Raw genomic sequence first — 22,957 nt, 5'->3', positions numbered from 1 at the left:
TCGGGAGTCCTGTTTATTACGTCGCAATTTACTGTGTTTTGTTTGCTGCCCGCAACGACGACTTTTACACAAGTTGCACGTTCGGGTCGAAACAGGCATGACAGGACTTGAAAAACAGCTCTCAAAAGTACCTTTTGTACTCATTTTGTGACAGAAACAATAGTCGTTTTTATTTCATCATACCTTAGGCTACATATACGGAAATATATACGGAAATGACGGAAATGTCTTCGAGCATTCCACCACCTCTTTAAACCTCACAGTTACCAATGTGAACTTTTGTTGACACTTTTTATCACCTGTTGAAACTTTTGACCTGTCACTGATCATCCCTAGTTGAGATAATGTACTGACCCTGACGCCTGCTACTTGTGTACAAAAACCTCTCAGATTGTATCACCCACCGGGGGAGTCCATTTCAGGTACAGGGGGTCAATGGTCTTGAGGCTGTTCTTCTTGGAGGTTTTGCTGAGGTACTGATCAATGAGGTCCTGGCGCTTGAGGACCAGGTGCTTGCCCTTCCAGTACTTGAGCATGCTGAGGGACTGCAGGGTGCTGACGATGTCGTAGGGGTTGATGGCCGTCTCCTGGCTGATATCTGAGGCGCAGGTGCAAAAGATACACAAAAATGTGCCAAAATGAAACTACAGTTGAATCTCGTTAGTACAAACTCTGTCAATACAAAATTCTGGTTATAACAAACATAAAGCCTTAGTCCCGACTGTGCATTTATGTGCACAATGAATGGGACTGATGCTCCTCTTAATACAAAATTCTGATATAACAAACAATTTGGCTAGGTCTTATTAAACGATTTTGTATTAGCGAGACTCGACTGTATTCATTTTTGAATCCTCAACTGGGCAGTAAGCAGAGTTGTAACAAGTCACTGTATTTTGTGACTCAGGTCAAGTTCCACGTTGTAAAACACAAAGATTCAAACAAAGCCCAAATATGCATATGGTAAAACAGCTCAAAGCCTGGTTCATACTTCACGCGAAAGCGAAACGAAATTCGTGACGTCAACAATACATTTGAAGCGCGTCCACCATTGTTGACGACGTTAATTTCGCTTCGCACATGCTTTCGCGTGAAGTATGAACCAGGCTTTAAGGGACACTGCGTCATGTAACAGCCCAATTGGGATACAAAATGCGCTTTGAACAAAATGACGTTCATCGGAAAGAACATTTAAAAGTAGGATATAAACATCCACACAACTATTCTTTAAAGACTGGGTGTTTTTGTGTTATTCCTGTATTATGCGTGCGAAAACGACTTTCGGGGTCCACTTTTGCGACCCCAAAAAGTCGAGCTGTTTGGGTGCTATTTGTGATTTCATCCGTAAAGTGTTCGCCTTTTGCGGACGTGTAAGAAACCACATTTTGTGCATTGGTGATTGGTCACCGCTGTTCGCAAGCACGGTGCTGTATTGACACACGCAACGTACATTGACTGAAAACGACAGGAAAAGCGTATTCGTACTCCGTCGTGTCCGATGTAAATAACCGGGTTTTTTTTCGTCTTTTCTCGGGAACAGTAAGACATTAGGTTGGTTTCCTTTCAACCAGATGTTTGAAATAGGATAAGTAAACAACCAAAAACATGAAATTTCCGGGGATTTCAGGACCTAGTGCCCCTTTAACGATGAACTGCAAAATTCTTGATGTATTTTTTATTGTTGTAATAGCATTTTACACGGTCTCATGGCTGTTAACGTTCCTCTATCAACATTTTAAGAAAGTTGGTTTTTATTAGTACATTTTATTTGCCTATTTATTTCTATTTAGTTTTTTTTTCTTTCAGTAAGTTGTATCTTTGCAATTGTTTTAAAATTGTTTTTCTTTCTGTTTAATGTAATTTTATCCTTCTGTAAATCAAACGTTTTTAGTCATTTTACTTTTTGTTTAGTGTTTTTAATGAAATAAACCGAAAAAGGAAGGAATGAATTAATGAAAAAAGTTAATAATTTTAAGGAAGTGACTCCAGTCGAGTCATTAGGTCTAAAAGGTCGAGTCGAGTCAAAGTGTGTGGAAAGAGGAAATTCCAAGCTTTACCAGACTTGATACACTGTTTTTCAATGTTTAACCCTAACTCCCTAGCGTCTTTTACTAGGAACTGGACCAAGTCCATCAAAATCCATCAATCACTCTGCTTCCAATACAAAACTGTACATGACGTAATGGAATCCACCACTGACGCACTAGTTGAAATTCATGGACTTGCTGCACATGGCTTTTATCACAATAGCAGTACAGGAAGCTAGGCAAAATCAATTGGATACGCCTAGCACTGCTCCAGGCCATTAGGCCCAAGTCCATAATACTCCCATCAATATTTAGTCACGCCAGGCCTTCTGGACAATGTCCCACAAAATCTACCAAAATGGGGGGATGGATTTTGATGGAGCTGGGGTGGTTAGGGTTAATGGAAATCTGCTGATCCGAGGCAAAGCTGCATGCCTGGAGAATGCAAAATTAAACAGGTGGGAACTAAAGGTTAAAAAATATTCTATTGCTTTTTAACAGAAACATTCCAATTTAAATCACGTCCGCTGAAAAAGGAATAATAAAAAAATATAAAAAAAATGAAAATGTTCAAATTGGGTACCGCTCAGCAATGTGTACCAATGCATGTCAAACTTTTCCAAGGGCACACTGCAAAAGAATAGCCTCTTCGCCACTATGAATGCATCCAAGTCAAACTGACCTTTGATAGAGAGTTCCCGGCCGTCAAATTTGCTCAGGTATTTGAGCACCACGTCCTTCCAGTAGCTCCGGTAGCTGATCAGCCCCAGGTCAGAGAGAGGCTTCTCTGGTGAGCCAATCTTCTCCTCTCGCTTGGACAGTAAGTAGCCTGGCCAAAAAAACAAGATATCAATAACTCTCCATTAAACCATTAGCACATGTACTACATTGTATTACACTGTATTACACTGTATCACACTGTGTTACACTGTACTACACTGTTTTACCCTGTTTTACACTGTATTACACTGTATTACATTGTATCACACTGTATCACACTGTGTTACACTGTACTACACTGTTTTACCCTGTTTTACACTGTAGTACACTGTATTACATTGTATCACACTGTATCACACTGTATCACACTGTATTACACTGTTTTACACTGTATTACACTGTATCACACTGTGTTACACTGTACTACACTGTTTTACCCTGTTTTACACTGTAGTACACTGTATTACATTGTATCACACTGTATCACACTGTGTTACACTGTATTACACTGTATTACATTGTAGTACACTGTATTACATTGTATTACACTGTATTAGGCCCAAAAAAAAAAGTCTCCGGTTTCTGGTATGGAGCTTGCCCCGAAAGTGGTGCGGCGACGCGGCTTTTTTTTTTCTTTTACCTGTTTTTTGGGTTTTTTTGGCTTCAAATGTCGGCTGATGACTGCAAATGGTGCCCGACTAAACTTAGTGCAAATATATGGGAGTCCAGAGAGGCCACATAAAGCTTATTCTCGATCATAACCCCATCTAAAAACACGTTAAAATTGTGCAGCAGCAGAATTCCGGTCAAACCAGTGAGTTTGGCGGTTTTGAGACATCATCTTTTATTGAAAAAAAAACTTTTTCATTTTGCCGACGCGCATGGCTACGGCGACGCGCGCGCATACCAGAAACCGGAGACTTTTTTTTTTGGCCTTACATTGCATTGTATTACATTGTATTACATTGTATTCATTCCCGACCCCAATGAATCCATAAAACTGTGTAGTGCTCCGAGCCGTTTGGAGAAATACAGGGAGTACTCGGCTGGGCGGTTTAGGGCGGTGAAATTGAAAACTTTAACAACAAGTGTTCAAGTCTGTAGGGCGTTGTTGCATCGGGCAAACATACACTAGAGCCATAAACAGTCCCATCATACAATTCTACTGTTGAATCCTGCTGCAGTTGGCAACCAAAGACTCTGAGGCAGTATGGTCTTTCGGGAAGTTGACCTGGTAGATCTTGTTCAACCGGGCAGCCTGTTGTATTTCATTATATTCAGTGCGGTTCAAAACCGAGAGGGTGGCAAGAACCTAATTTTTTATTGGCTTTTCCGCACAGTTGCGGAGCGTAGTTGCGGAAAAGCCTTTCTCTTTGTTCTTTTTTTTTTTTTCCCCCTCTTCTTTTTGTTCTTTCCAAATCCCATAGACTTTGTACATGATTTTTGTGACATCCACTTTTGGCATAAATCTTTGTCATACATCATTCAAAGTCAGCATAGGCATTATTCGAGGGATCTCTAGCGGCAGGTGATCACTGGTCTTGCGATGTAGTCTTAAAAGTGCATATTTTAAATAATATATCTAAAGAACCGTAGGTCCAAGAATTCAATTGAAACGTTGTAGATGCATAGTCAGGGACGTGTTATTGATAAAAAAGCATCATGCGAAAAGACCCTATAAGTCCAAGAGCCAGGGGCCATTTATTGTTTGGAAATGACCAAGTGTTTAGTGGGTATTTTTGAAAAGGTTACACCTTGGGCAATTCGAATTGGCTAGTCTTATGGTTACCTGGCGGTGGACCTGGGTACCAGGAGCAGATTAGTGACGTCCCATAAGCAGTGATTAGGACATGCAACAGCCGTCGGGTCAGAAATGGACTGTGTGCGTATGTACAGAACGTATGTATTACTGACCCAGCGGCTGTTGTATGTCGTACTCAACGATGGACAACACTGAGAAGCATATGGGCCTTGTTCACGTTTTTTTAAAATTTTTAAATGATTTCAATAGACGAGTGTTTAGAAGAGATGTCCGAGTACTATGAACAGCCTTTCACGTGGGTGGTTTCAAACCACCTTTTAAACACAACTTGGTGTTTACATTTAAATGGCGCTGTTTTAAACCAGCCGCGTGACCATGCGATTCGCGCATTACGCATCGCTTGCGCTGGCTACAAACACGTAAAAATAAAAGTGATGTATTATAAGATGGAATTTTGCGTCTGGGTGATATAAATCAAATTAGGTTTTGCCCTTCACCGACGTTTAAACACTGTATACTCAGTGTGTTACCTCCCGAGTGAAAGTTGGAAAAATCACTCGGGTGGGACTCGAACCCACGACCTCCTGCTTTCTAGTGCAGATGTCTTACCACTCGACCACCGAGCTAACGGGATCGTACTTACTGAAGTCAATGATCATTTTGCCATAAATATAAAAGTGATGTCTTACTGAAGTCTTTGATCGTTTTGCCGTGAATATAAAAGTGATGTACTTACTGAAGTCTATGATCATTTTGCCGTGACCCTGTCGCATAAACTGTGGCAAAGTCAGGATGCAAGAGACGTTGTAATTCAGGAAGGAATTCTTCTCCTGAGGGCAAAAAGAACACACACACAAAAAGATGTTGTTTTCCCCATTCACTGATACTGTACTTGGGTCACTTTCACGAGTGACCAAGTAGAGGCAGGGATAAGGGCTAAGGGAAGAATGTAAAATGAAACAAGTGGTTATAAAAACCTTGTGTTCTACAGGTTCAGGATGAGCCTTGAGTTACTGACGACATGTATCTTATTTTGCATTCAGTGTTGTAGCGAGTACTTTTTCCGAGTACTGCCGAGTACTTAGGTTGCCGAGTACGAGTACGAATACTTGTACCTCCTAGTACAAGAACAGGTCTCAGAGTACGAGTACTTGTACTTACAAGTACGAGTACTGTACTTCCGAGTACGAGTACGAGTACAAGTACTTGTATTTCCGAATACGGCCATCCGGCAAATGGTCCATTGTGCGTAATTGGCCCAGGCCCAGTCAGACCGATATACAGACCCACTCAAAGCTGGCTGTTAAATGTATTTGTCCAGACGTGCACAGAGGAAAATCAGGAAACTTTGATTTCTCCACAAGGCAATCAACCATTTCAAACTGAAAGTATCGATAAAATAAGGCCGTGGTATATAGTCAAGCTACACAATTTTTCCCCCCGAGTACTGCTAATCGACTACTAGTACTTTGATGATCAAGTACAATTTCGACATGTCGAGTTCGAGTACTTTGCTGCCCGAGTACGAGTACCATCACTTCGAGTACAAGGACTTTGACATTCGAGTGCGAGTACGAGTACTCCAAAAAAGTACTTGAGTAGTACTCGAGTACGAGTACCGAGTACGAGTACTACAACACTGTTTGCATTCTCCCCTCAGTAAAGGACGACATCCTTATTCAAACTGGGGTTCCCCCAAGGATTTTTCTTCTTGGGCCCAGAGAACCTCGACCCACCTGTTTAGATACTTTGAGAAGGGATTACATATATGTTCACCAAAAACGCCTACTGAAGAGATGGTGCTCAAACGTAACGCTCATGCATCATTATACTGAAAAGTTAAAGGTACAGTCCATCATTTGCAGCTATCCAAAAAGTAACTGACGTAATTATTGTTGAAAAGCATACTTGGTTGAAAGATAGTAAGGGGACTAAACTCCCTATGAAATTATTCTTGCTGGCACGCTATCATTTTGAAGAAATCAATGAAAGAAGGTCTTCCCAATGGTGCGTCTAAAGACTTATCGTTGGAAATTTCCGTTAGTAGTTCGCTCTTTTTTTTTATTCGGCGAAGCGAGCACAAGCGTTGACACGACGCACACGCACGCACGCGCGGTTGCTATAATTCGTCAGTTCAGTGCGCGACATCGCCCAGCTACAATCGACTCAGTGAGAATGTGCCTCGGACGCTGAATTCGGGCCCAATTTCAAAACATGACTCGGAAACTATTGATTTGAAATCGAGATCCTAGAATAATGTTTCCTCGGAATAAATAGCATTCACTGAGCTGAATCTTCACCAGGTTTAATAGTTGTTCAGCACCCTTCTTTAGATTTTGTGCACTTTTGTTGCTTCAAACGAACATAATGCACAAATTACAAATTGATGGACGCTACCTGTAAGTACCACGGTGGGAAACTGCTCAAATAATGCGATGGCGTCTCGCAGAGTTGTCAACTTTGGTCAAAGGAATCAGTGATTGTGACACAATACCTTAGAGAAGTAGCCAACTATATGGCACCCTGTGGAATCGTTGAGAGTCATGATGTAGAACAGGAACGGCTCCACGTCGTAGTACAGGGTCTTGTGGTCCAGAAACAACTTGGCAAGGAGACACAGGTTCTGGCAGTAGATCTGGGCGTCCAGAAAGAAAGAAATCTAATCAACAGGAATCACTCTGTGAAAGGAAACTACAAGCCTCTTCCCCCAGAGTGCAAAACATGTTGCAGACCAATTCCCAAAGTTTTGTGGGTTTTTTTTTTTGGGGGGGGGGGGGGGAGATAGCTACAGATTCGGGTTTTGTCGTTTTGGGGATAGGCAGAATTGGCACAGACGCAGCCATTATTTATTTTTTTTCATGGCAATTGAGCAAAAAGAACCTTCCCTTTCTGGCTGGCAAATTCAACATAGCCGTCCCAGCAGTCAAAATCAAGCAAGTCAAAATCAAACAGATGAGTGTTCCCTGCTTACACAAAGTAGGGCTGACTGGCTATGACTGATTTTAACAGTTGAAGGTTCCCTGCTTACACAAAGCAATATTGACCAGCTGTGACCGTTTATGAGATGTTATACAGCTATGCTTTGACTGTAGAAGATTGATACTTAAGCCAGAAATCAAAGAACAGGAATCAAAGAAGCCATCTGGGAAACAACAGAACGACCACCACTTACAAGGGAGGTCACATATCAATCTATCTCACACACTGGGCCAGGCCAGGGGTGTGATTGGACAAAAATGAAAAATCCACGAACTTCGGTTGACATGTAATATACATGTACATGTACATGTATTATTGTACATGTACTTGTATAGATGTACATGTATACATATGCATGCACGTATGTTCATATATAGGCCTAGGGCATGTACATTTTATGTACTGTAATTTCTGTAATGTTAGCAAATTTTGTCGCTTCAGTAAAGAAAACAAATGGGGGAAAAATTAAGAAAAAACGTCTGGTCATTAAATAATATAATCCATATGATTGATTCATAAAGGCTTTTTCTGTGTGTGATGTTATTACTTTTGCATGTTGCAGAGAGAAACGATTCACACAAAACAATATGAACGGTGCTGAAAAAAGTTTAATCTTACTTTCAACTCCAGTCCCAGCCCCAGGCTTCCAAAACATTTTTGAAATTTTGTGTTGGTGGTGGCTATTTTTCAAAGCACTACTGCAGCTCAAACTGATTTCCATCCACAGTGACACTTTATTACCAGTTCTTCCAGCCATACTCTTGAATTCCTTGACAAAATCGCGGCAACGCCAATGTGTTTGCGAATTGCTAGCATACGATCGTCACTGCACACTACATGCACAATACACACACACATCCACACGCGAAAAAAAACACGAGGTGCTGCAAACCCATTGAAAATTATTTTTAGTCTGGTCCTCAAGTACTCCACTGCGCATACTGCAATAATGTCTATTAGGTTCTTGACCGCACTGCATTAGACTTGTCACCAGTCCATCCATTATCGTAAATTAGAGCCTATATTTCGCCAGAAGTTTTTGGGCGATATTATATTACGGAAACAGAAAACGTTAAAAATCCGGAATCCTCAAAACAATTCCGCAGACGTTAGATACAAATCCGGAAATCCGGAAAAATCCGGAAAAATCACACCCCTGCCAGGCCATTCAGAATATTCCTAGCTGTCCATCACATGACCAGTCTACAGGGCGAGTAAAAAAAACCGAAACCCAAATGTCGGGACTATTGTTTTAGTGAAGTTCTGCATGTAGCACTTTCAAAATATATAGGATATGAAAGCCCAATTTATAAGCTTCCTTGTAGAACAAGAATCATTCAAATCACTCATGTAATTTTTAAGTCACAGAATTTTAAACACAACCACCGTTTTAAAGTTCTGTCAACGGATCACAAAAAGGTAAGTTTTCTTTCAGCAAAGCGAAAACAAAGCACATAGGGATGTGTGTGAATTGATTTCGTTTTGCTGAAAGAATGCACACCTTTTTTGTGATCCGTGGACAGAACTTTAAAACGGTGGTTGTGTTTAAAATTCCGTAACTTGAAAAGTACAAGTGTTTTGAATGATTCTTGTACTAAAAGAAAGCTTATGAATTGGGCTTTCATTTCCTAGATTTTGAAAGTGCTACATGCAGAACTTCACTAAATCAATAGTCCCAAAATTTGTTTTTTTGTTTTTTTACTCACCCTGTATTGATTGACGATGTCTGACGAAACATAGCAAATTGTAAGTCCAGTATTTAGACATAGTGATATTTTTATATGTATCATTAAGATATACTTTTATAAACAAACCAAGAGGTTCACATTAGATGCCCGTACCTTGTTTTTCTTCCCGTCCACTTCAAAGAAGGAGATGTTGCATTTCCTGTAGATCTCGTCGCCCGGCGGATGCCTCCATATGCACTTGGCCGTGTGCCGGCGTAGAATCGTGGAGCTCTTCATGTACTTGAGGCAGAACTCGCAGATGTAGAGCCTGGGGAGGCGGGCGTACTCCTCCGGGTACGGGGAGCTGTACCAGGTGCCCAGCTCAAAGCGACCAAAGTCAATCTTTTTCAGGACGCCGTCGTAAGGTGCGTTGTTGTACTCCCGCTCCTGATAAGAACAGGTTGATTTAATTGCTTTAATAAATAAAGCTATAGTCCATCATTTGCAGCCATCCGAAACAGTTATTGTTGAAAAACATACTTGGTTGAAAGATAGTAAGTGGACTAAACTCCCTCTGAAATTAATCTTTCTGGCAAGCTATCATTTTGAAGTAATCAACGAAAGAAGGCCTTTCCAACGTTGCGTCTTAAGACGCACCGTAGTAAAATTTAAATTAGTAGTTCGTTTTGTTAATCGGCGCAGCACGCGCAAGCATTGGCACGACGCACAGGCGCGCGCGGTTGCTATAATTCGTCGGATCAGTGCACGGCATCGCGTATAGCTGCAATTCAAAACATGATTCAGCAACTTTTGATTTGAAATTGAGATCCTAGAATGCTGTTTTTCTCGGAATATACAGCTGAAGCTGAGCTGAAACTTCATCAGGTTTAGTTGTTCAGTATCCTTCATTGGATTTTGAACACTTTTGTTGCCCCAAACGAACAAAATGCACAAATTACAAATGATGGACTATACATGTATCTTTAATTGCTTTAATTCCTTTTTGAGTTCTGTACTCTTTGAGGTACCAGTACGGCCGGGGTGCAAGGACGGTTTCGTATAGCGTCTTCACACGTTACCTGGCCTTGCTGCTACCCGACCGACATGGGTGGTACCACTTGGTACTTGTTATTTGACATGTTTTAAGCCTTACCATTTCTTCAGATGCTCTGATCTGTGCCTGCCTGAAGAGGTCCATGTCGTACTGCGACGTCAGCCCATCCAGCAGTGGCTCCCGGCTCTTGTGGAACTCCTCCCGGTGATTGCGGTTCTTCTCTCGCTGCTCCGCGCTCAGCTCTTTACGCTGTCTTCTCATCTCTAGAACCTGGTATTTCTTCTGCTGCTTCATCCGCGACAGATTCTGCGCTCATTGTGTGGAGGGAAACAAAAATGTACAACTCACTCAGCAAGGTTTCCGGTTGGAAGCCCTCCCATCCAAAATGTACGTAAGTACGATGCGATTTGCACCCTCTTGTGGTACGATCCCTAGTTTGTCATTCCGGAAAATAACTCTCATTTATGTGAGCAAAGCGACGATATCTGTGAATGACAAACTTGGGATCGTACTACAAGAGGGTGCATGTCACAGCGTATTAACTTTGGTCCGACGCCTCATAAATCCGACGCCTCATAGGTCCGACGCCTCATAGCTCCGACACCTCGTAAGTCCGACAAATTAAATGCCTCGTTTTTCCGTTGTCGGACTTTTGAGGCGTCGGACTTGTGAGGCGTCGGACCTATGAGGCTGAAAAAATAAATGTTATGCCTCACAAGTCCGACGCCTCATAAGTCCGACAACGGAAAAACGAGGCATTTAATTTGTCGGACTTACGAGGCGTCGGAGCTATGAGGCGTCGGACCTATGAGGCGTCGGATTTATGAGGCGTCGGACCTATGAGGCGTCGGACTTATGGGCCTTTATTTGGTTAGGGGATGCGATTTTGTCGGACTTATGAGGCGTCGGACCTATGAGGCGTCGGACTTATGAGCGGACCCCTTAACTTTAACCCACAAGGCCCTTTTGGCTAGGGACCATCCTCAATCCTGCAAAATCCTCCAATTGCCACCATATGTACAAATTGGATTCATCCTCAATCCTCCGAAATCATCCGTTATTTCTTGAATTTGTTCAGTGGAGGGGTGACCATTGCCTCAAACCTCCAAAATCCTCCTCCATTCACTGCTATGGCTTGAGTCAGTACCGATGACATTCAGAAGCAGTGCGGATGATATCCAGCATAATGCAGGGTTCCATTATGCATGGCTGAACGTAAGGAATGCTGGGTACAGCCTACGACCTCGACCCATTGCATCCTCCAAAATCAACCGGCACTTTTTGCCATTCATCCTCAATCCTCAAAAATACTCCAAATCTGCAATGAGGATTTCGGAGGAGTGAGGAGGGTTAGGGTTAACCCTTTCCTTACCATGGGCGACTTTTGTCGACAAGAAGTAGTCCCCTGCTGGTTCCCATGGGCGACTTTAGTCGACCAGGAAACCACACACAAAACACCCTCAACACAGATAAATTCACTACGTTTCAGAAAGGCGGCATGTTGATATGTTTGGCCGCCCATACATCAACTATATACCAGCTGAAAGAGTGTTTTCGGATCTTTCTATTGGTGTGGTTTATTCATAGTGTTACCACACACAAAAAATGAGAAAAGTGCTTCAGAAGTATCCACGCACAATTTGAGGTATGGAGTGCCATTTGGTCATGTGGTGAAATGGCTTGCAGTTTGATAATTGGGACCAGATGAACAAAAAGGCATAACTTTCTTATATTTGCACGTATGGACTTCATTTTTACATCACATAAAAGAGTAAGGTTCAAGGAACAAACTTTACACACAACATTTATGATTTTAATCACTCCTTCGCAAGGAAAATCTGGTTTGAAAAAAGTTAGTTTTTGACTCGTGCTCATTTTGTTCACGCACTAGTGATTTCCGCATGACTGAGCAAACAATTTGGTCCTGGGGGGCCCTAGTCAATAAACAATGTGGGCATGAAAGGGTTAATGTACATTTTGGACGGGAGGGCTTCCAACCGGAAACGTTGTAAATCCCAACATTGTGGTACACTAGTCCCACGTAAAGCACAGTCAGTTAACTAGTGCAGTACTCATCCTAACAGATTCCAACAAATCATGGTGTTGGAATTTGGCTGGTTGGGGATCATTAAAGTTAAGACCAGCCATGGAAAAATTACACTGATAAGAACAAGGACAGTCTTTTTAGGTGGTTCTTCATTTTGTCACATTAACCCCAACGTACCTGGTTCCATCAAAATCAACACCCCTGTTTTGGAGGATTTCGGCAGATTCAGGATACCTCCGTATTAAGCAGTAGGGGGATTTTGATGGATTCAGGATCTCAACTGTTTAACTCGTTGTCAATTCCACGGTTACTCACGTTACATTTTTGATGTACTTTTGAGTTTCCTTGGGCTGTAATTACCTTTACTGAAAAGGTTTGATAACTGTTATCCCCATGGTAGATAGAGTAGACCTAGACCTACATAAGCACCAAAGATGACATCCAGAAAAATGAGTTATGTATGATAAACGAGACGCACAATGTCGGTTACTCACGCTACATTTTCGTAACATGAGTAACCGATTTTGTGCGTCTCGTTTATCATACAGAACACATTTTTCTGGATGTCATCTTTGGTGCTAAGGTAGGTCTAGGTCTACTTTATCTACCATGGGGATAACAGTTATTTAACCTTTTCAGTAAGGTAATTACAGCCCAAGTACATCAAAAAAGTAACGTGAGTAACCGTGGAATTGCCCATATTTTTGGTGTGTACGAGGTATATGTACTTCACTGGTGGATTCTGATGGACTCACTGGTGGATTCTGATGGACTTAGGACACCAACATTTTTTGCAAGACAAAATAGATGGATTTTGAAGGACTCAGGATACTTTCTAGTGAAAGTGCCCAAGGAGTTAGGGTTAAGGAATTGATGTCTATCCACTCACCGACTGGCGCAGATTCTTGCCGGCAAGATCTTGGTCCTCGCCTTCCTCCTCAGCCTTTTGCTTGGCCTTGTCAGCCCGGGTCTCGGCCCGTGCCTTGCACTCTGCCAGGGTCATGTTGTGGTAGATGGGGCAGCCAGAGACCGTGCGGTGCTTGCTGAATTTCCCGGTGATGTGACCTGATGGAAGAATAATATCCAGATAGGGTCTGATCGTAGGATGTCCAAGTAGCATGTGAACCATCCGGTACCCCGTGACTGGTCACCATTGACTATCGGCATTATCGTCATCATGATTTTTAAAGCACTGCATTTCGTACAACACAATCTGAAACTCCCGACAATACCGCAACATGTGGAGGTTAGTGCAGTCGAACTCCACATGCAACACCCTTGAAGCTCTGTACGACGTAGTTTCAGACGTGTTGAACGTTAATGCATATTTCCAGCCGTACACTACTGGTACTCCAATCCGTGCTTACCTATTCGCTTCTACCGTACAATCTGCGCACGGACGACTGGTGGAACAGATTCAAATTGCGCTCGCAAGACAGATATCGTGGTGTCGTTTTCATCATATTCGTTGAAATTTAATTTGGCACAACTCATCACGAATAGTCAAGATGGGGGCTGGTCCTTAACACCCTGCCAAGTATACCACCGCAAACGGTTTCAATGAATTGAAAAGAAAACAACGATTGCATGTGGTTTCAAAACGGGAGTGCAGTCAGTTTCAACACCCGATAAAACTGTGCATATATTTTCTCTGTTTTATTTTCCACACAATTTTTCAGTTTTCTAAAAATATATGTAGTAGCCACTGGGCTGAAACTCCAACAGGTGAGTGTTATGCACCCTGCACAAAAAGCAAACGATACTTTTTAATAAGCACCGTCGATATGAGAATTTTCAATAATCGATATATTGGAAATCCAATATCGTGTATATTCGATATATCGATTATGAATGAGTTAAGTCAATATAAAAGATCCAGGAAATCTCGCACCTGTTATTAATTTTTGTGGTCCCCGGTACATTAATATTGTACGGAGGACAATAGAGTGATTCCTTGTTTGCATGGGGGACGTATTAAGTCGTGTACCCCAAACACGATGGGTTTTCTCACTCACAAACACAATTTGCCACCGACTTTTATTCCATTATACAGCAAACATTAAACACAGAGTACAACCACAAACAGAAGATTTATTTTGACGATATTCTAACGCATTTTGATACTGTCGATATCATCCCTCAATATCAAAATTTTTGATATTTTCAATATTATCGAAATTTCGATATTTCGATTTGATCGGCGATATCGATATCAAACTAATATCGACTAATCAAGTAATATCGATACATCGACGGTGCTTACCTTTTAATGTTTGACAACAGAGACTCTCTGATAAAAAGCCCCTAAATAATTAGTTAAAGTAACCCTGGTCAAGGCGTTCAACGATAGAGTCTGTCGATCAGTGATCATTCGCCAACAAAACAGTAGCAGTGCTATGCAATCACACGTACTGTACAAAGCGTGAACAGCGCCCTCATGCGCCTAGGCTACAATATGCAAATCAGGTGGTGCTGAACAAACACCTTGGAACAACCGTAGCAGTGGCTTATCATTTTTGGGCAATTTTCGTCATTTTGTCGCTGGATTTATCATCAAGTTATTCGAGTAGTTGTAGTCGAGTACTTTTTTCTGAGGACCGAGTGCTGCCGAGTACTTAGATAACCGAGTACGAGTACAAGTATGAGTACTTGTAGTTCCGAGCACAAGGACAGGTCTCCGAGTACGAGTACTTGTACTTCCGAGTAGGCGTACGAGTACTTGTATTCAAAGAACAAAACTCGTACAAGTACTTCTATTTCCGAATACAGCCATATGGCAAATGATTCATTGTGCGTAATTTGCCCAGACCGATATACAAACCCACTAACGGCTAGCTGTTAAATGTGTTTGTCCGGACGTGCACAGAGAAAAATCAGGAAACTTTGCTTTCTCCGCAAGCCAATCAACCATTTCAAACTGAAAGTATCGATGAAATAAAGCCTTGGTTAGTCAAGCCACACCATTTTTTCGAGTACGAGTACTTTGATGATCGAGTACAATTTTGACATGTCGAGTATGAGTACTTTGCTGCCCAAGCACGAGTACCATCATTTCGAGTACGATTCTTTTGACATTCGAGTACGAATATGAGTACGAGGATTTTGCAGGATTGAGGCTAAAAAAAAACTCCTGCGCGTCCACCGCAACTCAACGAAACCCGTGGAGAGAGAGAGATGAGCAAGAAATCTCCGGCTTTCTCAGATTAACAGAGACATATACATTCTTAAAAAAAAGGACTCGAGTAGAACTCGAGTACGAGTACCGAGTACAAGTACTGCAACACTGATATTTGGTCTGCGAACTCCAAACCTGACGGAGAACGTAACCACACTATCCAGCTCCCCATCCATGTAACATTTGAGCCTCCATGACCAAATGTACAGAATAATATCACCTGTATTTGCTTATAAGGTCTTTGCTGGAAATCCATCGACAAAACAAAGAAAAAACATAAGCGAACACTCATGGATGTTCCAAGGCGTTCGTTTAGCACGAGCTAATTTGCATATTGTAGCCTTGCCGCGTGAGGTCGCTGTTCGCGCTTCGTGCAGTCCGTGTGAGTGCATAGCGTACGGCTAATGCTGTTCGCGGCCAACCATGGATCATAGCTGAACACCTTGACCAAGGCTACTAAATAACACCGTTGCTACTGTAATTTTAACTTACCGAGTGAATCACAGCCTGGTACCGGACACTTCAGCTCCATGATATCCAGCGACCGTTGAACCTGTGCCACAGCTATCAGCTTGCTCTTGCGCTGTCTGGTTTCGAACTCTGCATTCAGGACCACACCTAGTAAACATGCATAGCAACAACACATCCAATTTAAAATTTACCAGGATTTAACTTAATCAGGTTTTGTTGTTGTTATGAAGCCTCCCTACCATTTTGAGCAATTTTAGAGCTTTTCAATGTAAAACAAAATAAGCACATCAAGCAAATGGTGTATATCTTTATTAAACCCTAACCCTCTCAAATCCTCTAAAATCTTCTTTGCAAAATGTAGGATTTTGCAGGATTGAGGTTACATAGCAAAGTATGCACCATGTCAAGGTCTTGAGCCAGACTTTGTGTTGTTTATGCTCAGCCTTGCATAAATTTAGGCCTACATTATACTTGAAATCTTCCACACTGCTCCAGAATGTCACTGGCTCTGCCTCAACAAAGTGACAGTGATTGCCAGAGGATTTTGCAAGATCGAGGCGGTGGTCACCCTCCAATGACAAGACTCAAGACATAACGGAGGATTTTGCAGGATTAAAGGCTATATGCTTTTTTTACATGGAGCCAGTTGGAGGATTTTGCAGGATTGAGGTTACATCCTAGCAAAAATGCCTCAGGCCAAAAAAAAAAAGGCTCCGGTTTCCGGTATGCGCGCCCGTCGCCGTAGCCATGCGCGTCGGCAAAATGAAAAAAGGTTTTTTTTGAATGAAAGATGATGTCTCAAAACCGCCGAACTCACTGATTCGACTGGAATCCTGCTGCTGCACAATTTCAACGTGTTTTTAGATTGGCTTATGGTCGAGAATAAGCTTTATGTGGCCTCTCTGGACTCCCATATATTTGCACTAAGTTTAGTCGGGCACCATTTGCAGTCATCAGCCGACATTTGAATAAAAAAAATCAGGTAAAAAAAAAAAAAAGCCGCGTCGCTGCACCACTTTTTGGGCAAGCTCCATACCAGAAACCGGAGACTTTTTTTTTTAGCCTAAGGAGTAAGGGTTAAACATTCCAAAATCCTCCTTGCGTCAGTGGAGGATTTTGAAGTATTGAGGATATGGTTAAAATGTGTTGCTGATTTTGAAGGCATTTTGCAAAGAGGATTTTGGAGGATTCGGGAAGGTTACGGTTAAATAATGCAAGGTTAATGTGACAAACACCAAGGGATCCTGACCTGGTTTGCCCAGCGAGTTGCTGAGGTTATCCTCCTCCCTCTTGGCCCTCTTCTTGGGGCTGTGGGAGGGGCCCGTCGAACCGTTGGACTCGCCGTCCGACGTGCCGCTGTTCGCTGGGGGATGGCCGCGCTTGCGCTTGACCGGCGTGGTCTTGGTGTTACTGTCCGTGTCTGAGCTTTCCGCCGAGTTGGAACCGCTGGAGCCTCTCTTGCGTCCCTTCAGGGGGGACCTCCGGAAAGGTTGTACTAACAGTGCTGTTGAAAAATACATTTAAGAATGTATTAAATAAATAATTAAATAACATGTACTTGTAAATGCTTGGGATGGAAGGCAGTTCAAGTTTCCAGACTGAAACTGTTCTCGATGTATATATACAATGTATACACAATGTATACAGGGTGACCCCCAAAAAAATTCAAAAATGTGATCTGTGAATTGTTACGTTTTGGATATCAGATTAACCTTAACTCCCTAGGCCTTTTTGCTAGGATGTAGCCTCAATCCTGTAAATTCCTCCATTTTTTCTGGAATATGGTCCGTGGAAGGGTGACCACTGCCTGAAGTCCTGCGGCAGTGACTGTCAATATGTTGAGGCTTGGCCAGTGACATCCTGGAGCAGTATGGAGGATTTCAAGCATAATCCATGCCTATATTTATGCAAGGCTGAGCAAAAACAACACAAGGTCCGGCCCAAGGCCTTGACAACATGCATCCTACGAAATCAGTAACGCACTTTTGCCATGTACATGTAACCTAAATCCTCCAAATTAGGCAAAGACGATTTTGAAGGATTCAGGGCGGTTAGGGTGTAAAGCTGCGAGCTTTTTCTTTCAAATACTGAAAAAAATCATAAAAACATCACATAGGTGCAAACGTGTTCTTTACAATTTCAAAAAAAGTCTCAAATCAATTACAGGAGGACGTATATCCCTGCATGTATTTCATCATGGCATTTCAACTTAGATCTAAGTTTACCTGTTACGGGAAGACCTGTGCTTTCTCAATATTGCCCCATCTTTCTTACGACTTTCTAAACCAACTGTCACCAATGTGGCATCAGGATACAACATTTTTTCCAGTTTATTCTTGAGACACAATACTTCAAATTCGTCACCAGATTCGTCAAGTTCGGTAATCAATAATTTCGGTTTCGCGAACTGACACCCATGTGTGCGCGCGAACTGCGTACACTGACACGAAACAGAATGGTTTTCGTTTTCACGTTCCGAGACGCAAGCATGTGGCGGAAATAAAATATCATTTGGAGAAAAACGCTTTGAAAGGTTTGACACAAATTTAATCAATCCAAATACTGGCGGGCTTACACAAAAATTGAATTAAAAACTTTTTAATGGTGAAATGAAGGTCGGTTTCAGCTCGTGAAAACGAACATGTAAGGAGTGCGCGCATGCAGTGACGGGTGTCAGTTTGTGAAAACGAAAATAGCCATGATAGCGCGGTTCTGTAAAATACGCGTGCGAGCTGGGCACTCACGCGCAACTGAGTGTCAGTTTGTGGTGTCGGTGACGAACTGACCTACCTGGGCCTAAGGTTAGGCCTTGTCAAAATCTACTACAACCGGCAATAATGCACGCAAGTCGGTGTGTGGCGGCTGCAGCTGGTAGCTGGTGGCTTCCACACATGTACACGTAGGTGCGCGTGTTACACACACCTGTATCCAGGTGGTTCGGGCACAGTCTTATCATGCTTATAGCAAATTGATCTGCACAGCAAAACTTGGCAGAGAACCAGTAATAAGCTATGTTCACTTCATGACCTTTTGGCTGGTTACCTGGGCAAAATTCACAGTGCTGCTGAACAGCCGATTTTTTGCTTAGAGACCCATCTATTTCATGGAGATCGTAAGCAGTAAGCAGTAAGGGGGAAACAGGTGGGGGGGGACACCTCTTTCATTTTTCAAAAAGCCCAGACAAGAAACTAATTTTTTTTTTTTTTACTTGGCCTAACAGCTCCACGGGCTTGGCCCCTGGCTGAGACCTTTAACCGTTACAATTCTACAAACCTTGATTGGTTGCTCTTGTTTGGAGCCGTGTGGAGGTCCTGGTCACGCGCCGGTTGCTGGACTCCTCATCGGTGCTGGAGGTATCGACTTCACCCGAGCTTTCTGATTCCTCCTCCGACACGAACTCGGAGCCAGAGCTGCTGTCTTGTCTTGACTGACGATGACAAATACACACATAATTAATATGACTAATATTTAAAATTTGAGGCTTTGCATGGTGGGGTATCGGTATCATTTCGGTTTGCAGTAACACCATGTGGTAATAACTACTGCTTAGAAGATATTAGTTCTGAGAAGAACTTGTCCTGCTTACTATCAACTTTGCTAAGTAGTTTTTTGTTCTGTCAGGAGACTCCTGACGATGACTAGAGCAGGCTTGTTCATTTAGAACTTACAGCAGGACTGTTCTTAACAGAACAAAAAACTACTTAGCAAAGTTGATAAGCAGGACAAGTTCTTCTCAGAACTAATACCTTCTAAGCAGTAGTTATTACCACATGGTGTTACCGCAAACCGAAACGATATCATGACTAAAACAAGAAAAAAAGTTAAAGGGGTGTTGAAGGTATTTGTTACTTTTACATAATGTGTATAATTTTAAAAATGAGGTCTTACAGCCTTGGTAATCTTCATATTTTACTTTGGCACTGGATTTGATATCATTTCGTAATGGACATGGGGAGAAAACGTAAAAGCCTTACCAGTTTTGGCAGTCGCCATCTTGGTTTTTGAACATGTTTTTTGTAGTTACCATTGTCGTCTCTTACCATGTAATTTCCCTAACCCTAACAGTCCTGAATCCTCCAAATTCAGTATGATTTTGCGCACCCCCTAGGGAGTTAGGGCTAATAAATCAAAGCCTTGCCCTCTTTCCACGAAATTAAACCTGCTGATGTTTGTTAACCCTAACCCTCCAGGGTATTTTGGCTAGAAACCCTGCCAAACGCAGCAACATGCAACACTTGTCTAAGTGACAAGCCTGCCCAGTGCAGCAAGATCCATCAGGTCAAAAGTCTCAAGGCCAAACTGCCTCAGAGTCTGTGGTCCCCCAACGCAGCAGGATACAACTCGGGCATTGTTCCATGGGACTAGCTCTCAGTGTCTCAGAAGTGGCCGGTTTCTGCACTGGTGTTGGTAGCATTTTCCATCAAAGTGCACCAGACTTTTCCACCTGATGCACTGTGCTGCGTCTGGCAGGGTTAGGGGTTTAAGGTGTCATTACCAGGTGTTCACGTGTCAAGAAATATCAGAATGTCACTTTTGAGTGTCATTTAGTCAGCCATTTTGGCAAGTCTTGTAACTTTAATACATAGGAACGGGGTCCTGAAAGTAACGATTACCACGTTGAAGGCAGGGCTGGGGAGGAAAGCATATTTTTACTCCATTGATTTGCATCCTGACAATAATTTGGCTCAAGCAGGTCAGGTTTATTTGCGAGAGCAAAACGATGGCCCTTTTTCTGATGGTTGCAGATGCCTAAGATCGTGGGGGGGGGGGGGGGGGGGAAATAGTGCACAGGACAAGAATGATGATACCGATGCAATCACTAAACCACATGATCGCTTCAGTACCAGCAATCTGGTCCCAGGTGGACGGTTACATGTACATGTACGTCATCGAGACTCCCCAGACTACAGGCCTAGGCACGAATAGTCAGGTGGCTTATACATGTAAACCCTAATTTTTATTTTCTTGAAAAGTGTATTTTGGAGATTCTAACACATATCCTTACTTCAGTAACATTTTGTAAAGCATAAGTGACTGAATAATTATGAGTAAATAGTAACTATCCAAATGGCTAATATTATGGATAATATTATAGTTGCGCGCATAATTTGTCTCCAGATATCATCAAGTAGTGTTGCCAAACCTCAGCATTGATGAACTTCAAATTCACCAAATTGCTTTCTCAAGTTACTGGTTTAGTTACCCTATTAAAACCTTACATGGATATGCAAGATCATGTGAACAATGACAACATTGTGATATTTAGCCCAGAAAAAAAAAAATGGGGACATAACAAGGCGTCTGTAAATTGGGATAACAAGTAGGTGAAGGGTTGCCTAATGTGGGAGACTTGAACAACTTCAAGGAAATTCCCAAAATTATTGGTAAGAAACGTTTTTGACGAAGACATTTGTAAACAACAATAATCTCTTATTTTGGGGGTATTTCCTTGAACTTGTTCAAGCCCCCACGTTACCCCTTCACCTAGTAGTAGCCCAACTTACTGACACCTCATTTTCTCCACTTTTTTGTCTTTTGGGCTAAATATCAAGATGTTAAGCCATGCGGCATACGCGTTGACAGCGTACGTACGCAGTCAATGTCCCCGAGATGCTCTCTGATTTTTTTGCTATTTGCGATAAGGCTCATGGCCAGATATGGGAATCTTTCCAAATTCTTTCCATTCTTTCCCCTTGAAGTACCATGAAATGCCCCTTGAAGTCCTACCATGAAATGGGCTTTGGTAAGATTTAGGCATATTCGTTGCTTGGCATGTGCGCTTACTAGGACGATCATGAAGTGTAGTGCCCCTGTTTTGTTTTGATCAAATTAGAGTCAAAAATGTTTTGTATTGCTCAAAAATCACCTTTACCAACAAAAGCAGACTTTTCTCAATTCTAATGACACCCATTTTGCAATTTTGAACAGATTCTTGGGGTAGAAATCACGATTTTCCTGTGCGGTTTGTGCCTTGCGATTCAGCGTGCCGTGCGTCCTCCAGCTCCAGCGTGCCGTGCGGTTGTGCCATCTTTTAATATTTTCCGGTTGCATGTTGTCGCCGTGCTGTCATCGTCATTTTATTTTTACCCCAGAATTTCCCTCAAAAAATCAAAACCCTCATTGAGAATGTCGAAAACTACTTTGGTCGGTCTTAGCTGGAGTTACCAAGCCCTAAATTTTATCATTGGGTTGTCATTTAGGACTGGAGGAAGCTTTTCACGCAAACCAGCAGAGTTGGCAGGTCCCAAAAACGTGACGTCTTGCGCCATCAGCCAGCGCAGCCGGCAAGAACGAACTGGTAACGTGCTGTGCACAAATCCAATTGCGGTCCTCGCCATGACCGCACGGATGTCAGTTTATGCCTTGTTTTTTCACTGCCATTTGTAGGCTGAATCTTCATCGTGGATCGTTTTTTACTTCAAGGACCTGTGTAATGGTTATTCCAGGCAAGGTTTGGGTGAGTTCCAGTTGAAATTAGTGTGTAACAGGGAAAAAATTGCACATTTTCAAAATTTCGAATTTTTTTTTTTGACCTGCCAACTCTGCTGGTTCGCGTGAAAAGCTTCCTCCACTGCTCCAGCCCTAAACATGCTAAATGACAACCCAATGATAAAATTTAGGGCTGGGTAACTCCAGCTAGGTCGGTCTAATAATTTAAAAGTGGATTTTATTCCCGAAAGTTAAAGGAGCCGGGCCCTTCACTACACGATTGCCCTTGCGAGGATATTTGACATGTCGGAATTACACGGATTATGTAAATAATAACAAGCATTGCCATGCAGTCAACAACCAGACAACATGGTCAATGGGAAATTCAAGTAAAAATGGGGCAAAATACGACAAACAAATCATCTTCTTACGGTTTAAATCGGACTTGAACTCCTCTTACCTTTTTCCTTCCCATTCTCAATGTATTAACTCCTGGCTTAACGATAAACAATCAAATAATAAGTCGATTCTTTGGGGTTTTTTTAGGACGAAAACACTACGTATTTTTGGCCGGAAAGATGGGATGCGGCAGCGCGCAAAATACTGTACCAATAGCGCCCTCTAGC

General features: G+C 42.3%; 1 protein-coding gene across 1 annotated transcript; it reads right to left on the bottom strand.

Annotated features, from left to right (window-relative positions):
• Positions 1 to 204: 204 nt before the first annotated feature.
• LOC119735713 (histone acetyltransferase KAT7-like) lies at positions 205 to 22,957 on the bottom strand. Its single transcript, XM_038209601.1, has 11 exons — positions 22,792 to 22,957; positions 19,176 to 19,329; positions 17,152 to 17,406; positions 15,924 to 16,049; positions 13,146 to 13,321; positions 10,309 to 10,515; positions 9,330 to 9,602; positions 7,004 to 7,144; positions 5,246 to 5,339; positions 2,710 to 2,856; positions 205 to 598 (listed from the first exon to the last, which is right to left on the bottom strand). The coding sequence occupies exons 1-11, from the start codon at positions 22,804 to 22,806 to the stop codon at positions 387 to 389; spliced, it is 1,800 nt and encodes a 599-aa protein (XP_038065529.1). The 5' UTR covers positions 22,807 to 22,957; the 3' UTR covers positions 205 to 386.

The sequence above is a fragment of the Patiria miniata genome, unplaced genomic scaffold (genome assembly GCF_015706575.1).
Source record: "Patiria miniata isolate m_02_andy unplaced genomic scaffold, ASM1570657v1 HiC_scaffold_29, whole genome shotgun sequence".
NCBI lineage: Eukaryota > Metazoa > Echinodermata > Asteroidea > Valvatida > Asterinidae > Patiria > Patiria miniata.
This window is presented reverse-complemented; position numbering and strand designations above follow the sequence as displayed.

What these genes read in the sequence shown, in the direction of transcription:
- LOC119735713 (XM_038209601.1), bottom strand. An exon ending in AACAAGAGCAACCAATCAAG is followed by an intron (nt 17,407 to 19,175) that starts GTTTGTAGAATT and finishes ATTTTTCAACAG; the next exon opens with CACTGTTAGTACAACCTTTC. An exon ending in ACCAGGCTGTGATTCACTCG is followed by an intron (nt 13,322 to 15,923) that starts GTAAGTTAAAAT and finishes TTCTTCCATCAG; the next exon opens with GTCACATCACCGGGAAATTC.